General features: G+C 51.9%; 1 protein-coding gene across 1 annotated transcript in view; it reads left to right on the top strand.

The window, feature by feature from the left end:
- LOC309623367 (GTPase HRas-like) overlaps positions 1–15306 on the top strand; it is a 37059-nt gene that overhangs the window by 1196 nt on the left and 20557 nt on the right. Inside the window, exons 2-4 of the mRNA XM_082380257.1 lie at positions 825–1016; positions 1122–1281; positions 1783–1999. Coding sequence (XP_082236383.1) covers positions 825–1016; positions 1122–1182 — 253 coding nt within the window. The 3' untranslated portion in view covers positions 1183–1281; positions 1783–1999. The remainder of the gene's footprint in view (positions 1–824; positions 1017–1121; positions 1282–1782; positions 2000–15306) is intronic.

Below are 15306 nucleotides of genomic sequence, written 5' to 3'. Positions count from 1 at the left end.
CAGCACCTGGCATGCAGTAGGCGCTCTGTGAATACTTGTCAAATGCACCAGCATGCCAGGTGGGGGGTGGCTGGAGCTGCTTGTCGGCTGCCACTTGCCAGTCCCGGCACACTGCTGTGCCCTCCACTGTGGCAAGGCCTGTTCTTGTGGGGGCACTGGTACCCTCAGCCCATGGCACCTCCAGTTCAGGCCTTTTGCCTACCTAGCAGCTTCTAATTCAGGTGCTTGCTTGGGAGATGCTCTCAGCTGTCCGCCCTGTGTTGGGGGGCCGGCTCCCTGCTTCTCTCACACAGTCATTAAGTGCAGCTGGAGGTCGGACCCCACCCACCTCTGGGCTGGGGGTATCACAGGTCAGCGTCTGGGCCACTCTTCTTGCTGGGGCCCCTGTTACCTGGGTGTCTGGGCACAGAGGGCAGGCCGGGCCTGGGCAGGCTGGCCCAGGGAGCTCAGCGGGCGTGTCCTGCTGGTTTGGCCATGCTGAGTGAGGCTTCCTTGGCTGGTGGGACAGAAGACCACTGCAGTGCCTTGGGCTGCGGTCCCTTGAGGACTGATGACGGAGTGTAAGCTCACGGCGGTGGGTGCCAGAGGCGTGGGGAAGAGTGCCCTGACCATCCAGCTCATCCAGAGCCGCTTTGTGGATGAGTACCACCCCACCACAGAGGTGAGCCGGCCCGGCTCCTGTCCACAGCCCAGCTCCTGACACGGGCTTGTCTCCCACCCGCTCTGCAGGAGGGGTCTCCTTGTCATTGGTCCTGGGGGGCACGAGAGGAGCGAGGGAGGGTCCCTCCCTGGCGGGCCGGCTGTCTGAGCAGTGTCCTCCCCAGGAACTCCCACCGGAAGCAAGTGGCCATCGACGGGGAGCCGTGCCTGTCGGGCATCCGGGACGCGGTGGGCCGGGAGGAGTACAGCGCCACACGGGCCCAGCACACGCGCACCCGGGAGGGCTTCCTCTGTTTGCCGTCAACGACGCCAAGTCCTTCAAGGGCCAGATCCTTTGAGGACATCCGCCAGTACAGGTGAGCTGCCCGGCAACCCTCGGGGGCCTCCCATCCTCTCTCTGTGTGCCCCGGGTGCAGCCGAGCCCGCAGCCCACCGGCCGGCTCACGCCTTCCCCCTTTCAGGGAGCAGATCGAGTGGGTGAAGGAATCGGACGACATGCCCAGGGTGCTGTTGGGGAACTAGTGTGACCTGGCCACGAGTACCGTGGAGTGTCGGCAGGCCCAGGACCCGGCCCGCAGCTATGGCGTCCCCTACGTGGAGACTTCGGCCAAGAAGTGCCAGGTGAGCCGGAGCTACTCCCCGCCCCGCCCAGGAGCAGCTCTCACTGCCCCCCCTCCCTCGACACACGGCAGCCGCTCTGGCTCTGGCTCCAGCTCCAGGACCCTCTTGGACCCTCTGAGACCCCCGTTGCCCAGCAGCCCCTCACGCTGTTAAGTCTCCCCGGACATCAGGACAGCGAGGGAGGCCAGCGTCCGGGTCTGGGCCGACACAGCTCCTGGGGGATGTGGAGGTCCCCGGAGAGAGCTGCCCTGACCAGGCTGGAGCGGTGACCCTGGGGCCCCGTCCCCTGTACCCCCATAGCAGCAAGTAGGTCCCAATCGGCCCAACCCCCCAGGAGGCCGTGGGGGAGTTGCTGAGGACAAGCCTCCCAACGGGGTGGCCCTGGGGATCAAGATGGGCAGGGCACAGCTCCCTGTTTGCGGGGTGGGGTGAGCAAGGGGCTGGGGTTCCAGCTGAGGCCAAGGCAGTGGTCCCCCCAACGAGCCGGCCCCCTCTTCCCAGGGCGTGGAGGATGCCTTCTACAAGCTGGAGCGCAAGAGGAGCTGCAGCACAAGGCGAGCAAGCTGAGCCCGCCCGCCCGACGGGGGCGGCCTGGGCTGCCTGAGCTGCAGGTGCCTGCTCTCCTGACTGAGGCACAGGCGACAGGCGTGGAAGAGGCACAAGCAGGGAAGATGCAGGGAAGGAAGGAAGTGCCGCCGCCGGAGCCCGGCCAGCCCAGGTAGGTGACAGAGGGACCATGGGTCTGCTGGGACGCCTTGCACAGACTGTCGTGAACTGATGCCACTGGCCCCCCAGCTATCACTCTCCTCAGCCCCATACTGGCCCACTGGGCACATGCTGAGTCACTGTAAAGTATCTGATGGTCTTGACCCTGGTGTTTGGCTGAGCCCGGGAGGCTGTTGTGCGTGTGGCCCCCCAGGAGGCATGCGGGAACCTCAGCTTCGTCCAGCTGGCGGCCCCTCTGCCTCTGGGGGCCCCAGGGGCGTCCTGCAGAGACCCCTGGGTGCTGCAAGAATGGGCCAGTCTAGCACGTAACACGTGAAACTATTCACCTTCAACCAGCAAAGGGGGAAACTGAGACAAAGGCTGTCCCTTCCCCTGAGAGGGAGGCTTTCATAGGGAAGGGCTCGGGGGGCGGGGAGCTCATTTGGACTCTGGCTGGGGTCGTATTTCCTGAGTTTTGGGCATCCTGCAAGGCAGTAACTGACTTTGGCAAAAGCAAGGGTGCAGCCTGTTGGGTCCAGCCCGCCCAGCAGCGCCCTCTGCTCTGCCTTGCGGGGCCCAGGTGGCTGCGGGGCTCTGACATCAGGCCAGCCCTGCCTCCTTATGTGTATGGGGGTGCGGTCGGCCCACCTGCCCCTGCCACCCCCTCAGTGGAGGTGGCCTGTGGCTCCCAGAGCCACCTCAGGTCACCGAAGTGGCCTTGTGGGGCACGTCCAGGCCCCAGCTGGCCACATGCGGCTCTGAGAGGGCTTGCCTGGCCTTGGGCCAGAATTCTGGACTGGCCAGGGTGGCCCCTTTAGTCATCATCCTGGGTGGGGGGTTGCTCATGGCGCGCCTGCTCCCCCGGGGCCCAAATTCAGGCCAGGCCAAGCCCTTCTGGGTCAGGGCCTTGTGCTGTGCAAAGGGGGCACCGTCCTCCGGGAAGACCAGCATGAAGCAGCAGGGCGTGTCGCTGGATTCCCGGGGCCTCGGGGTCACTGCTCACAGTCACCTTGTCTTCTGGAGGCCCCTGTGTGTCCAGCTTTTCTGAGGACACAGATGTCAGGGGGTCGTAGGCATGTGTGCGGCCTTGCGGCAGCTCTTGGGGCGCTGCCCCGGCTCCGCTGTGGCCGTGCTGGTCACTGCCCCGGGAGGGGTGCTGGCTGCAGGTGCCACAGGGCAGGAGGAGCGTCCTGGGCCCGGCGGTGCCGTCTTCAGCAGGCTGGGCAGAGCCGGTGGCAGGGGCCTCAGTGGGGTTGCAGGGCCAGGCCTGTCATGTGGCCCTGGGGGTGGCCCAGCCAAGTGCCGCAGGGTAAGGGACCCTGCATTCCGGCTGAAAGCTGATGTCCGCGGGCCACTTGCCTGTGGCCTCATGGTTCACTGGGAGGTTTGGGAGGGAATTCCATCGCCGTGGCAACAGCCAATCCTGAGGGCTGTCCTGGGCTGCGGGCTGGCAGGCCAGACGTGGAGCTGATGTTCCTCGAGGGAATGTTCTGGAAAGAGCAGATGAGGTGAGGGCTACCTCCCTTGGGGCCCCACAGGAGTCTGGGTTACTGGGAACGTTCATCCCTGCTAAGATTCCGATTAATAATATGGCATCTTCAGGATCAAAACTCAAATTTCATGACAACGGCAATGCTTGTTAGGCCTCGAGCTAATTGTTACAAAACGTTTCCGCTGCGGCGAGCGCCTGGCAGCCCCGTCAAATGCGGGTCTCGCTCAACCCAGGAGTTAGGTGCTGTTTCTGTCCCGAAAAGTGGAGTCTGCACCCCAGCCTTTCTGTCTCAGTCTAAGATTGGGGAGCCCCCTACATCACCTCTGTGACCCTGTGCGCCTGCATCCTGACCATCGTGTAGAACCCCCGGAAGGGGCAGGGCCTGGGCGCGGGGATCCTCACAGTGTCATACACGGAGTAGGCTGCCAGCACGTGGAACAGGGCTTGCTGCCTGGGGAAGGAGACACAGGGGTGCTTGTTTCATGCTGATGCTCTTAGTTTCATACTGCCTGACAAACCCTCATGACAAAACAGGTGTGTTTAAGAAATAAGGCAAAAAAGCAGTGAACTCTTCAGGACACCTCAGTGTGAACCATTTTTCAGGGGTAAAGCGTACATGCAAGGAAATGCATAGATCCCAGGTGTACAGTGTGACGAGCTTTGACTTTCTTTATTTTTTCAGTTTGCACACATAACAGCTCAGTCTCTGGGATGCACGGCCCATGGGTTTCACACAAGGGTGGGGCCGCCGCATCTGCGCTCCAGCTTAAGCCCCCAGCCTCGCAGCCCCGGCAGCCACTGCTCCTTATCCTCCTGGGGTTGTGCCTTTTCCAGAACATCCTGTGAATGGAGTCATACATGGGTCTGGATTCTTTCGCTTAGCAAAACAAGGCTAAGACTCACCCATGCTTTGAGTGAATCAATAGCTGATTCCTTTGTGTCCCTGAATCGTAGTCCGTTTCATGGAATTCCACGGTTTTTCCATTTCCTCTTTGAAGGTCATCTTGGTTGCTTCCAGTTGTTAACGATCATGAGCAAAGCAGAGAAGATTGCATGCAGGTTTTATGTGGATGTATGTTTTCAAGTCCTTTGGGTAAATCCGAAGGAGCATGATTGCTGAGCACGTGGTGAGGGTGTGTGCGGTTTTGTAAGGAACCAGCAGGCTGTCTCCCACGGTGGCTGCGCCATATGCATCCCCACCGGTGCTGGACGAGAGTTCCTTTCGCTCCACGTCCTCGCCAGCACTTTGGTTCTTATTCTGCACGACTCTTTCATGAGATATACGATTGGCAAATCTTTTCTCCCACTCTGTAGCTTTTTCATTCTCTTAACTGTGTCTTTTGCAGAATGACAGTTTTCCATTTAGATACGGTTGTACTTGTCGCTGCTTTCCATCATGATTTTATTAAAGTTCCTTACTGATGGGCACTCATGTTTTTCTGATCTGGCAAATGCACAAGGGCCAACAGAGGGCTCCAAGCTCATGCTCTTCCCACCTGTAGAGGATGCTGTCTGTCACCTCCGCGCTCTTAGCTTTAACAGTGTGTTCATGGTACCCGATGACCCCCAACCAGAACCCTCTGAGATTCCTCGACCTTCCCTCATAGCTGTGACCTCGCTGCTGAGGTGAGACGGGCACGGCGACATTGATTTGGTGTCAATGTGCACATCTCTTAGGAGCGAGGTGAACAAGCATATTTTATCATTCCTTCCTTTTTTGTGTGAACTATCCCTTCTTATCATTTCTCATATTTTTGCCTTGTAAGAAATTGATTTGTAGAAAGTCCTCACCCATTAAGGGCATTAGAACTGTAAATATTTTTCCCCAGTTTCATGGTTCCTTTGAGTTTGATTAGGGATTTTTCCCCCATGCTGACACTTGATTTTCATGTGGTTGAATCAGCCACTTTTTAAAGTGGAATCTAGGATTCTGTCTGACTTAGAAAGGCTTTGGGTAATTACAGTAGCATTAGTGTAACCTTTATCTATGTCTTGTAGCTGGTGTGCCTAGTCCCTCATTCACACTTTTACAGGGTTTTCCCAGCTGTTCTTGCTTAGTTATTCTGCATGTGAACTTTCGAATCAGCTCCTCTAAGTCTCGAAACAGCTGGCACGACATCTTCCTGGGGCTCCTCCATGTCGTCGACTCAGGTCGCGCACGTCCTCAGGGCATGGCACCCCGTGTGGTCTCTGACTCCCCCCCGGCCGTGGGGAGGGGTCGGCAGGCTGGGCACGTGGTCAGGTTCCTGCAAGGAGGGCGTTCGGGGGTCTCTGTAACTTCTCAGAACCAAGACCCCACTAAAGCAGAGCAACGTGAATAAGGCCCTGCGTGGGCACCACACCAGCCTCCCTGTGCTGTCGGCCTGGTTCCACCACGTCATCTGGCACAGGTGTCCCCCTCCAGCTCTGGCTCCCGAGGAGGCCTGTGCGTGCCTGTGTGGGAGGCGTCCCGCTCTTCCTCTGCACCCAGAGGAGCTGGAGCAGATGGGTGCTCCCCAGATTTGCCCCTCAACTCCGTCTAGGAGTGGCTGGGGGTACGGACTGAGGGGCGGGGGCACGGGCTCCAGGACTGCCCAGAAGGGCAGGAATCAGCAGACTTTCGCATCCCTCACCCCTGCCTTCCGTCCTCATGACAGGAAGGGCCAGAGCCCAAGCCAGTGGCACTGGGTGGACCCTCTGTGCCAGGCGCCCCTGGCCAGTCCCAGTGGTCGAGGTGGCTGGGGACCTGGGACATGAACTCACCGCTCGCTGTCAGCTTCTGCCCCGCAGTCAGGGTGTCAGGTGGGGCCCCATAGGACAGGAAACAGGACAGAATTGGAAATGACTGTGGCCTCGGCCGGTTCTGCGCCCACGGCCCTCCCCCTGCGCAGCCCCCGAACCACAGGGACGGGCCAGGCAGCGACAGCCCAGGTCCTCACTCCCCAGGGGCAGGGACGAGGGGCGGCACCCCCAGAGCCCGGATCCTGCTCAGCCGGCCCTCTCCTGCCTCCTGCTCCCGCCCTTGAACCCTGGCCCCAGCACAGCAGTCACCCTGGCCTGGAGACCCCACAGGCCACGGCCCCCGTCCATCCTGTCCCACCCCTGGGCGTCTAAGCCTCCTCCCCAGAGGAGAGGAGAAATAAAACTCCCTGTTTGCAGAGGACATGGTTGACTTTAGAAAATTACAGGGTATCGACAAAAACACGTGTAGAAGGACAGAGAGGGCTCAGCAAACCCATATATGTGTCAACGGGCGCCTCCCTGCTGACAAGGATCAATGGCGTGGAAACCAAAGACACCATACCGGCTACAGTCACGCCCCGGAAAATAAGATATTGATATATACATATAACCGAATCACTTTAATGTACACCTGAAACATTGTAAATCAACTATACTTCAATTTTTAAAAAAGAGCAAAAAAAAAACAAACCTAAAAGCCAGCAAAACCCAATTCTCTGTGGTGATATACAGGGAGTCAGGGTATACTGAACACTGGTGTGATTCATGACAGACAGCCACTGTCTCTGGCCTCTGGGGAGGGGCGGGCTGGAGACTTGAGCTGTCTTGGAAAAGCTTGGGGGGTGGGTATGTGGATGTCTGTTGTGTGAGTCTTCATAGTTTCGCATCTCTTAAATTTTGCATAGTGAAATGTGGAACATCAGACGAAACTGGGAGTGGGTCAAGGGAACAGCAGCCGAGTAGCTGGCTGGTCTTTCATTTTTCACCGGATGAGGTCACCTGCTGCCTGCTCAGTACCGCCCAGGCATAGGGTCTCTGGGAAATCATAGTTTGGAATTAAAGATGAGAGTGAAACTACCTCTATCCCCTTTGCCAAAATGTTCAGCAGAAATTTGGGTCCAGGCACCAAAGCTCTATTATTTGGGGGAAGAGTTTGCAGAGACCTACCGACTGTGCAGGAGCTCTCATGTAACCACGGTCTGAAAGCAAACAGCCCACAGACTCCAGTCTTTCAGGGGTGCTTAGCAAATTAAGGAGTGAAAGCTGGGTTTTTGGAAGTAGGTTTTAAGGACTGTATTTCTTGGAGTAGTCCCATAAAGCATATACTTGTTGTAGTGTGGCAATGTCTAAAAATTGAAATCAGTGTAAATGTCCATGAGGAAACAGTAGTTAACCCCAGGTCCATCCTTCTTAGGAAATAGCACAGTCAACAACAAGAGGGTGAGAATTATATGCACGACATGGAAGGATGGCCAGGTTATGTCATGAACTAACAAAAGCAAATTTTGGAAGAGTTTAAATTCCCCAAAGTAGAATTGCTGGGTTAAAAGATGTGTGCATTCACACTTGTTTGGGTGGCTACAATTTAAAAAAAAAAAAAAAAACAACCTCAAAAATAACAAGTGTTGGCAAGGGTGTGGAGAAAATGCAACCCAACAAAATGCGCTGTTGGTGGGAATGTAAAATGATGCAGCTGCTGTTTTTGGTGATTCCTCAAAAAGCTAAGTGTAGAATTACTGTATGAGCCAGCAATTCCACTCCTAGGTGTGTATCCAAAAGAACTGATAGCAGGGAATCCAACAGATACTCATCCAAGCATGTCCATCGCAGCGCCATTCACAATAGCCAAAAGGTAAAAACAACCCTCGTGTCCATCCTCAGATGTAGGTGGTCCATCCATACAGTGGAATACTATTCAGCCTTAAAAAGGAAGGACATTCTGACACCTGCTACACCATGGATGAAACCTGAAGATACACTGAGTGAAAGAAACTAGCCACAAAAGGAAAAATATGGTATTACTGCATTTATATGAGGTGCCTAGCGTAATCAGAGTCATAGAGACAGAATGTAGATTAGAGGTTTCCAGGGGATGGGGGAGGGGGATGAGGAATTAGTGTTTAATGGGGACAGAGTTGCCGTTTTGCAAGGTGAAAAGGGACCTGAGGATGGATGGTGGGGTTGGTTGCACAACAATGTGCATGTACTTAATGCCACTGAACTGGCAGCTTAAAAATGGTGAAGATGTTAAGTTTTATGTGTATTTTATCACACACACACAAGCTACTTAGAGGAAAAAAGGAAATCATACAGTTATTTGAGGAAACCACGGGATTATCCCTTTCTAAGCTTTTCTTAGGAAAAGCCTTCCTAAGTATGGCTCTAAAGCCAGAAGATGAAACTCTGATAAATCCGACTCCATAAAATAAACTTCTTTGTGGCCAAAGTCAAAAACTTACTAGGAAAAAATATTCACATCCCAGATCCCACAGGTTCAGGGCTCAGTCCCACAAGGTTGTCCCCACTTCAGATGCCAGCTGCAAGTCCCAGGCTGCCCCTGGTACTTCTGACTCACTGGCTGAAGGGGTTTCCACGACCTCTCCTCAGGTTTGATAATTTGCTAGAACAGTTCACAGAACTCAGGGAAACACTTACTCATGCCTACGAGTTTATTATATAATAAAGGATACAGATGAACAGCCAGATGAAGACATACATAGGGTGAGGTCCGGAAGGGTCCCGAGCTTCTATCCCCATGAAGTTGGGGTGCACCACCCTCCTGGCACGTGGACGTGTTCACCAACCCAGAAGCTCCCTGAACTCCAAACCTTTGGGATTTTTATGGCGCTTCATCACGTAGGCAAGATGGATCATTAGCTCAATCTCCAGCCTCTCTCCCCTTCCCAGAGGATGGGGGTGGGGGCTGAAGTTCCAAGCTTCTCACCATGGCTTGATCCTTCTGGCGCCCAGCCCCCATCCTGAAACTATCCAGGGCCTCACCCAGGGTTGCCTCATTAGAACAAAAGGCACTCCTGTCACCCAGGAAATGACAACAGGTTCAGGAGTCCGGAGAAGGATCCAGAGCCAGAGACCAATATATTTTCTGTTATTTCACGTATGCCAACACCATTTATTGAACCCTCTGTCCTTTCTACAGTTTTTTTTTTTTTTTTAATTTTATTTATTTATTTTTGGCTGCATTGGGTCTTCGTTGCTATGCGCGGGCTTTCTCCAGTTATGACCAGCGGGGGCTACTCTTCGTTGGGGTGCATGGGCTTCTCATTGCGGTGGCTTCTCTTGTTGCGGAGCACGGGCTCTAGGTACGCATGCTTCAGTAGTTGTGGCGCACGGGCTTAGTTGCTCCGCAGCATGTGGAATCTTCCCGGACCAGGGCTTGAACCCGTGTCCCCTGCATTGGCAGGCAGATTCTTAACCACTGCGCCACCAGGGAAGCCCTCTCCACAGTTTTGAGATGCTGTCTTTTTTTTTTTTTTGGCCTCACTGTGCGGCATGCAGGTTCCCCAACCAGGGATCGAACCCACCCCCTCAGCAGTGAAACTGCAGAGTCCTAACCACTGGACCTCCAGGGAGTTCCTGATACCGTCTTTTTTTTTAAAAATTTATTTTATTGAAGTATAGTTGATTTACAATTGAGATGCCGTCTTGATGATCTATTAAATACCTGAATTACAAAGTGAGTTTTACATTACAATTTACTTAATCTGTTATCTGCTAATTCTTTCTAGAGAAAGTTATAATGAATATTCTTGTACATATATCTTTGATTCCTGCCCCCCCGTCCACCTAGAATTGCTAGTTTAAATGGGGTGACTTTGGAAATTGATTTAAACAAAAAAAGCTAGCAGAGTCTTCAGTTCTGTTTGCTTTCATTTCCAAACGGGAAAAGGGAAACATCGAGAATCATCTTAAGGTTTAGCAAAGAAAACTCAGGAGTATTTAAACACTTCTGAAGCTACCCGATGGTTTTAATATGACCAGGACAACAACTTAAAAAGATAAATAGTCTGAATTAGATTTTTTTGTTAAGTGATTAAAGATACTTTCATGGGACATAGAAATAATCTTTGTTGTATGGGTGTCTTACAGGCCTCCCTTTGTAAGAAATATTTGCAAATTCATATTTCCGATGCAGCCTGCTTTTCTACAGCTGTGAAAAAAAGGGATAGTGAGAGAGACAATTGTCTCCTTATCTTGCTAGGAGTTCTGTTACTAGCAGTTTGGAGATGGTTTTTTTTTTTTTAATAAGTTTTTTTTTTTTTTAAACTTTGGGTTTATTTATTTATTTATTTATGGCTGTGTTGGGTCTTCGTTTCTGTGTGAGGGCTTTCTCTAGTTGCGGCACGTGGGGGCCACTCTTCATTGCGGTGCGCGGGCCTCTCATTATCGCGGCCTCCCTTGTTGCAGAGCACACGCTCCAGACGCGCAGGCTCAGTAATTGTGGCTCACGGGCCTAGTTGCTCCGCGGCATGTGGGATCTTCCCAAACCAGGGCTCGAACCTGTGTCCCCTGCACTGGCAGGCAGATTCTCAACCACTGCGCCACCAGGGAAGCCCCTGGAGATGGTATTTTAAGGCCAAAACATGAAATTCCTTTATTTAGCATGAAGCCGGTAAAAGCATGTAGGCTTAAGAAGCTCAGAAATTTAAAACAGGGAGGGAATTCCCTGGCGGCCCAGTGGTTCGGACTCCGTGCTCTCACTGCCAAGGGCCTGGGGTTCTATCCCTGATTGGGGAACTAAGATCCCACAAGCCGCATGGCACAGCCAAAAAAAAAAAACCAAAATTAAACAGGGAAAAAAGATAGATGGGGTTGTAAATGACACATGACTTGAGGGATTTATGTCTTATGGCTCTGCATGCTTTTAAGACATTTGATGCATTATTGCCAGATTTCAAGGACTTCTTGTCTGAAGGCAAAGTGGTAACAGCCCTCTCCCCTCAGGAAGGCTTCACCTACAAGGTGTTTAAGACTCAGGAGGGGTGAGAGCGAAGATTCTGGCCAGAACTAGAGAGCCACAGGGATGGCAGGTTGAGGGGCTTGGCGCTAGAGTCAGCCTTGGGTATCCACGGGTTCCACGTGCTGGGATCCCACTGATCTCAGGTGGCCTCAGCCTGCAGAGGCTTGAAGCAGGATTTCGGTTCCAGGCCAGAGATTGAAGTCAGGCCACAGCAGTGACAGCGCTGAATCCTAGCCACTAGACCAGTGGCCGGTGGCAAGGCCCTGGCCCGTCAGCTGTGTAGAAATGAATTTCCACATAGAGACAGAAAGTAGTGAAGCAAGTAAAGAGTTTATTAGGAGGAAAAAGGGTATGTGTGGATAGACACATGGGCGGGCTCAGAGAAAGAGTCGCGCCCTAGTGGTAGTTTGTATCACTCATATGGGGCATTTCTTCCGGGTCTCCTTTGGCCAGTCATCTTGCTTTGCCTGGTTCTGAGTCCAAATTTGGTTTATCTCAGGGTCCTCCCATGTGTGGGCGCACATCTCTTAGGCAAGATGGATTCTGGCTAAGTGGCCTATGGGTAGGTTGACATCACCTAGTATATCAGTGGCACTCCCTCCCTTTTTGACCTTCAAGGAGCGTTTCTGTGCGTGTGTAGTCAGGAAGGTATTCTTGACCTCAAGAATGAGAAATATGTGGTCTCTTAACCTGGGCAGGTTTAGCTTCTTCTCCCTCCTGCTATTTTGGAGTGTCTGTCCACAGGGGACAAACTCCACCTGCCCAGCCTGGGACCCATCTATCTCCTGCCTTGCAACCAACCATGGATGGAAAATACTCAGGAGAAAAAAAATTCCAGAAAGTTCCAAAAAGCAAAACTTGAATTTACATATTTACATTGCATTTACAACTATTTACATAGCACTCCTACTGTATTAGCTGTTGTAAGTAATCTAGAGATGATTTAAAGTATATGGGAGAGGGCTTCCCTGGTGGCGCAGTGGTTAAGAATCCCCCTGCCAGTGCAGGGGACACGGGTTCAAGCCCTTGTCCGGGAAGATCCCACATGCCGCGGGGCACCTAAGCCCGTGTGCCACAACTACTCAGCCTGCACTCTAGAGCCCGTGAGCCACAACTACTGAAGCCCGCACGCCTAGAGCCCGTGCTCCGCAACAAAGAGTAGCCCCCGCTTGCCGCAACTAGAGAAAGCCTGCACTCAGCAAAAAAGATCCAATGCAGCCAAAAATAAATAAAAATAAAAATAAATAAATTTATAAAAAAATAAAGTTTATGGCAGGATGTGTGTAGGTTATATGCAAACACTATGCCATTTTATATCAGGGTCCTGAGCATCTATGGATTCTGGTATCCCCAGGTCGTGGGCAGGGGGGATTGTCCTGGAACCGGTCCCCCTGGATACCAAGCGGGAACTGTACTGGGTTTTTCTACCCCTCAGGTCCTGAAACATCATGCAGCAATTTAGGGAAATCTTTCCACACTGTGTTAAACACTGGTGTAATTTTATTTTTTGAATTTTATTTATTTTTTTATACAGCAGGTTCTTATTAGTTATCCATTTTATACATATTAGTGTATACATGTCAATCCCAATCTCCCAATTCATCCCTCCCCCACCCTGCCGCTTTCCCCCCTTGGTGTCCATACGTTTGTTCTCTACATTTGTGTCTCTATTTCTGCCCTGCAAACCGGTTCATCTGTACCATTTTTCTAGGTTCCACATATATGCGTTAGTATACGATATTTGTTTTTCTCTTTCTGACTTCACTCTGTATGACAGTCTCTAGATCCATCCACGTCTCTACAAATGACCCAATTGGTGTAATTTTTTTTAATTTTTAATTTTTTTATTGAAGTGTAGTTGATTTACAATGTTGTGTTAATTTATGCTGTACAGCAAAATGATTCAGTTTATATATATGTCCATTATGGTTTATCACAGGGTATTGAATATAGTTCCCCGTGCTATACAGTAGGACCTTGTTGTTTATCCATTCTATATATAATAGTTTGCATCTGCTAATCACAGATTCCCAATCCATCCCTACCCCATCCCCCTCCCCCTTGGCAACCACAAGTCTGTTCTCTACATCAGTGAGTCTGTTTCTGTTTCGTAGATAGGTTCATTTGTGTCATATTTTAGATTCCACATATAAGTGATATCATATGGTATTTGTCTTTCTCTTTCTGACTTACTTCACTTAGTATGATAATCTCTAGTTCCACCCATCTTGCTGCAAACACTGGTGTAATTTAAACACATACTGACCTTTTAATCCCCCTGCCCTACGACCCAGGCTCATCCTAAGTGAAAAATCCAACACTCCTCTCTGCTGTTCAGCTAAGGATGCCTTGGGTTTCTCTCTCACTAAATTCTCCAAGATACTGTAGTGATTGAATTCTGCAAGTCACAGAAGGGAGGCAATGACATGATTCTCCCTTGCATGTATGTATGTATGTGTGTATTTTGGCCCCGTGCGGCTTATGCGATCTTAGTTCCCCAACCATTAGTTCCCCAACCATGGATTGCACCTGCACTCCCTACAGTGGAAGCCCAGGGTCTTAACCACTGGACCGCCAGGGAAGTCCCTCTCCCTTGTATTTAAAATGTGTGAGGGACTTCCCTGGTGGCGCAGTGGTTAAGAATCCGCCTTCCGGGACTTCCCTGGCGGTCCAGTTGTTGAGACTCCACGCTTCCACTGCGCGGGGCACAGGTTTGATCCCTGGTCAGGGAACTAAGATCCCCACGTGCCACGCAGCGGGGCCAAAAAAAAAGAATCCGCCTGCCAATGCAGGGGACACGGCCTGGTCTGGGAAGATCCCACATGCTTCGGAGCAACTAAGCCCGTGTGTCACAACTACTGAGCCTATGCACCGCAACTACTGAAGCACACATACCTAGAGCCCATACTCTGCAACAAGAGAAGCCACCGCAATGGGAAGCCCACACACCGCAACGAAGAGTAGCCCCCGCTCGCCACAACTAGAGAAAGCTCGCGCACAGCAATGAAGACCCAACGTAGCCATAAATAAATAAATAAATAAATTTATTTAAAAAACAAATAAAGCGTGTGAAAAGGAGAGCAGGGGATTGAGTCAGTCACCATCCACCTGTGCCAGGTCAGGCCAGACTGTATCTTAGATCCTGGGGACACCAGGATGATCTAATACTTGCCCTGCAGAGTATCAGGGCAGTCAGACACCATCACAGAAAGGACAGCACATCTGGGGGGATGGGAACAAAATGTCAGCTAACAGTGGTCCTTTGCCTGTGGTGGGAGAATGAATTAGGATTTTTTTCCTTGTTGCTTACCAGTATCCTTGTTGCTTACCAATATCTCCTAAGTATTTTACATTAAATATGTAATTCTATAATTCAAGTTAAATAAATATTTAAAGAGCTGGCAGTAGACTAGAGGATGCTTTGGTAACAAGGGAGGGAGCTGGGGACACAGAGGTAGAGTGGACAGGATGGAAGGTGGAAGGCGAGGAGAAGAGTCCAGAGCTGAGGGATGAAGCTTCTCCTCCAGCCAAGGGAGTGACAGGGACCAGATTTCCTCTCCCATCGGACACAACTCCCAGATTGGGCAAGATGTATGAAAGAAGGTTTTCAAGACACTGGACATGTCTTGGAGGGACAGTGGCTCCTGAGACCCACGTGACCGCACGAGTGTGCTGCTTGAGAAAGTTCCAGGCTGTGGTGCTGGGGACCACATGCTTCGGAGCAACTAAGCCCGTGTGTCACAACTACTGAGCCTATGCACCGCTCTCTCCCTGAGAGCCCAGGGAGCTGAGGAGGTGGAGCTGAGAGTCCAAGCGGACCAGGGCAGGCAGACACCACCTGAGTGCCCCTCGCAGGGAATGCATGAACACAGGGGAGGATGTCCCCGCAGTGGCATACCACGTGGCAGTGAAAAGAAACCAACTCCTGATCCGAGCTGCCACCTGTCTGTGAATAACGTGGTGGAGTGAAAGAAGCCAGAAGAAAATGGTACATAGTGGATGATTCCCAGCTATTTAAAAGTCTAGAAAACGCAGCCGTCTTTAGTGACAGAAAGCACATCAGTGGTTGTCTGGAGGGAGAGAGGAGTGTGGTTCACAGGTGCTTCATGGGTATATACACACGACACAG

Source organism: Balaenoptera borealis, assembly GCF_965194805.1.
Source record: "Balaenoptera borealis genome assembly, chromosome: 2".
Taxonomy (NCBI): Eukaryota; Metazoa; Chordata; class Mammalia; order Artiodactyla; family Balaenopteridae; genus Balaenoptera; species Balaenoptera borealis.
The sequence above is the reverse complement of the archived record's forward strand: the minus strand, read 5'-3'. Positions and strand labels throughout refer to the sequence as shown.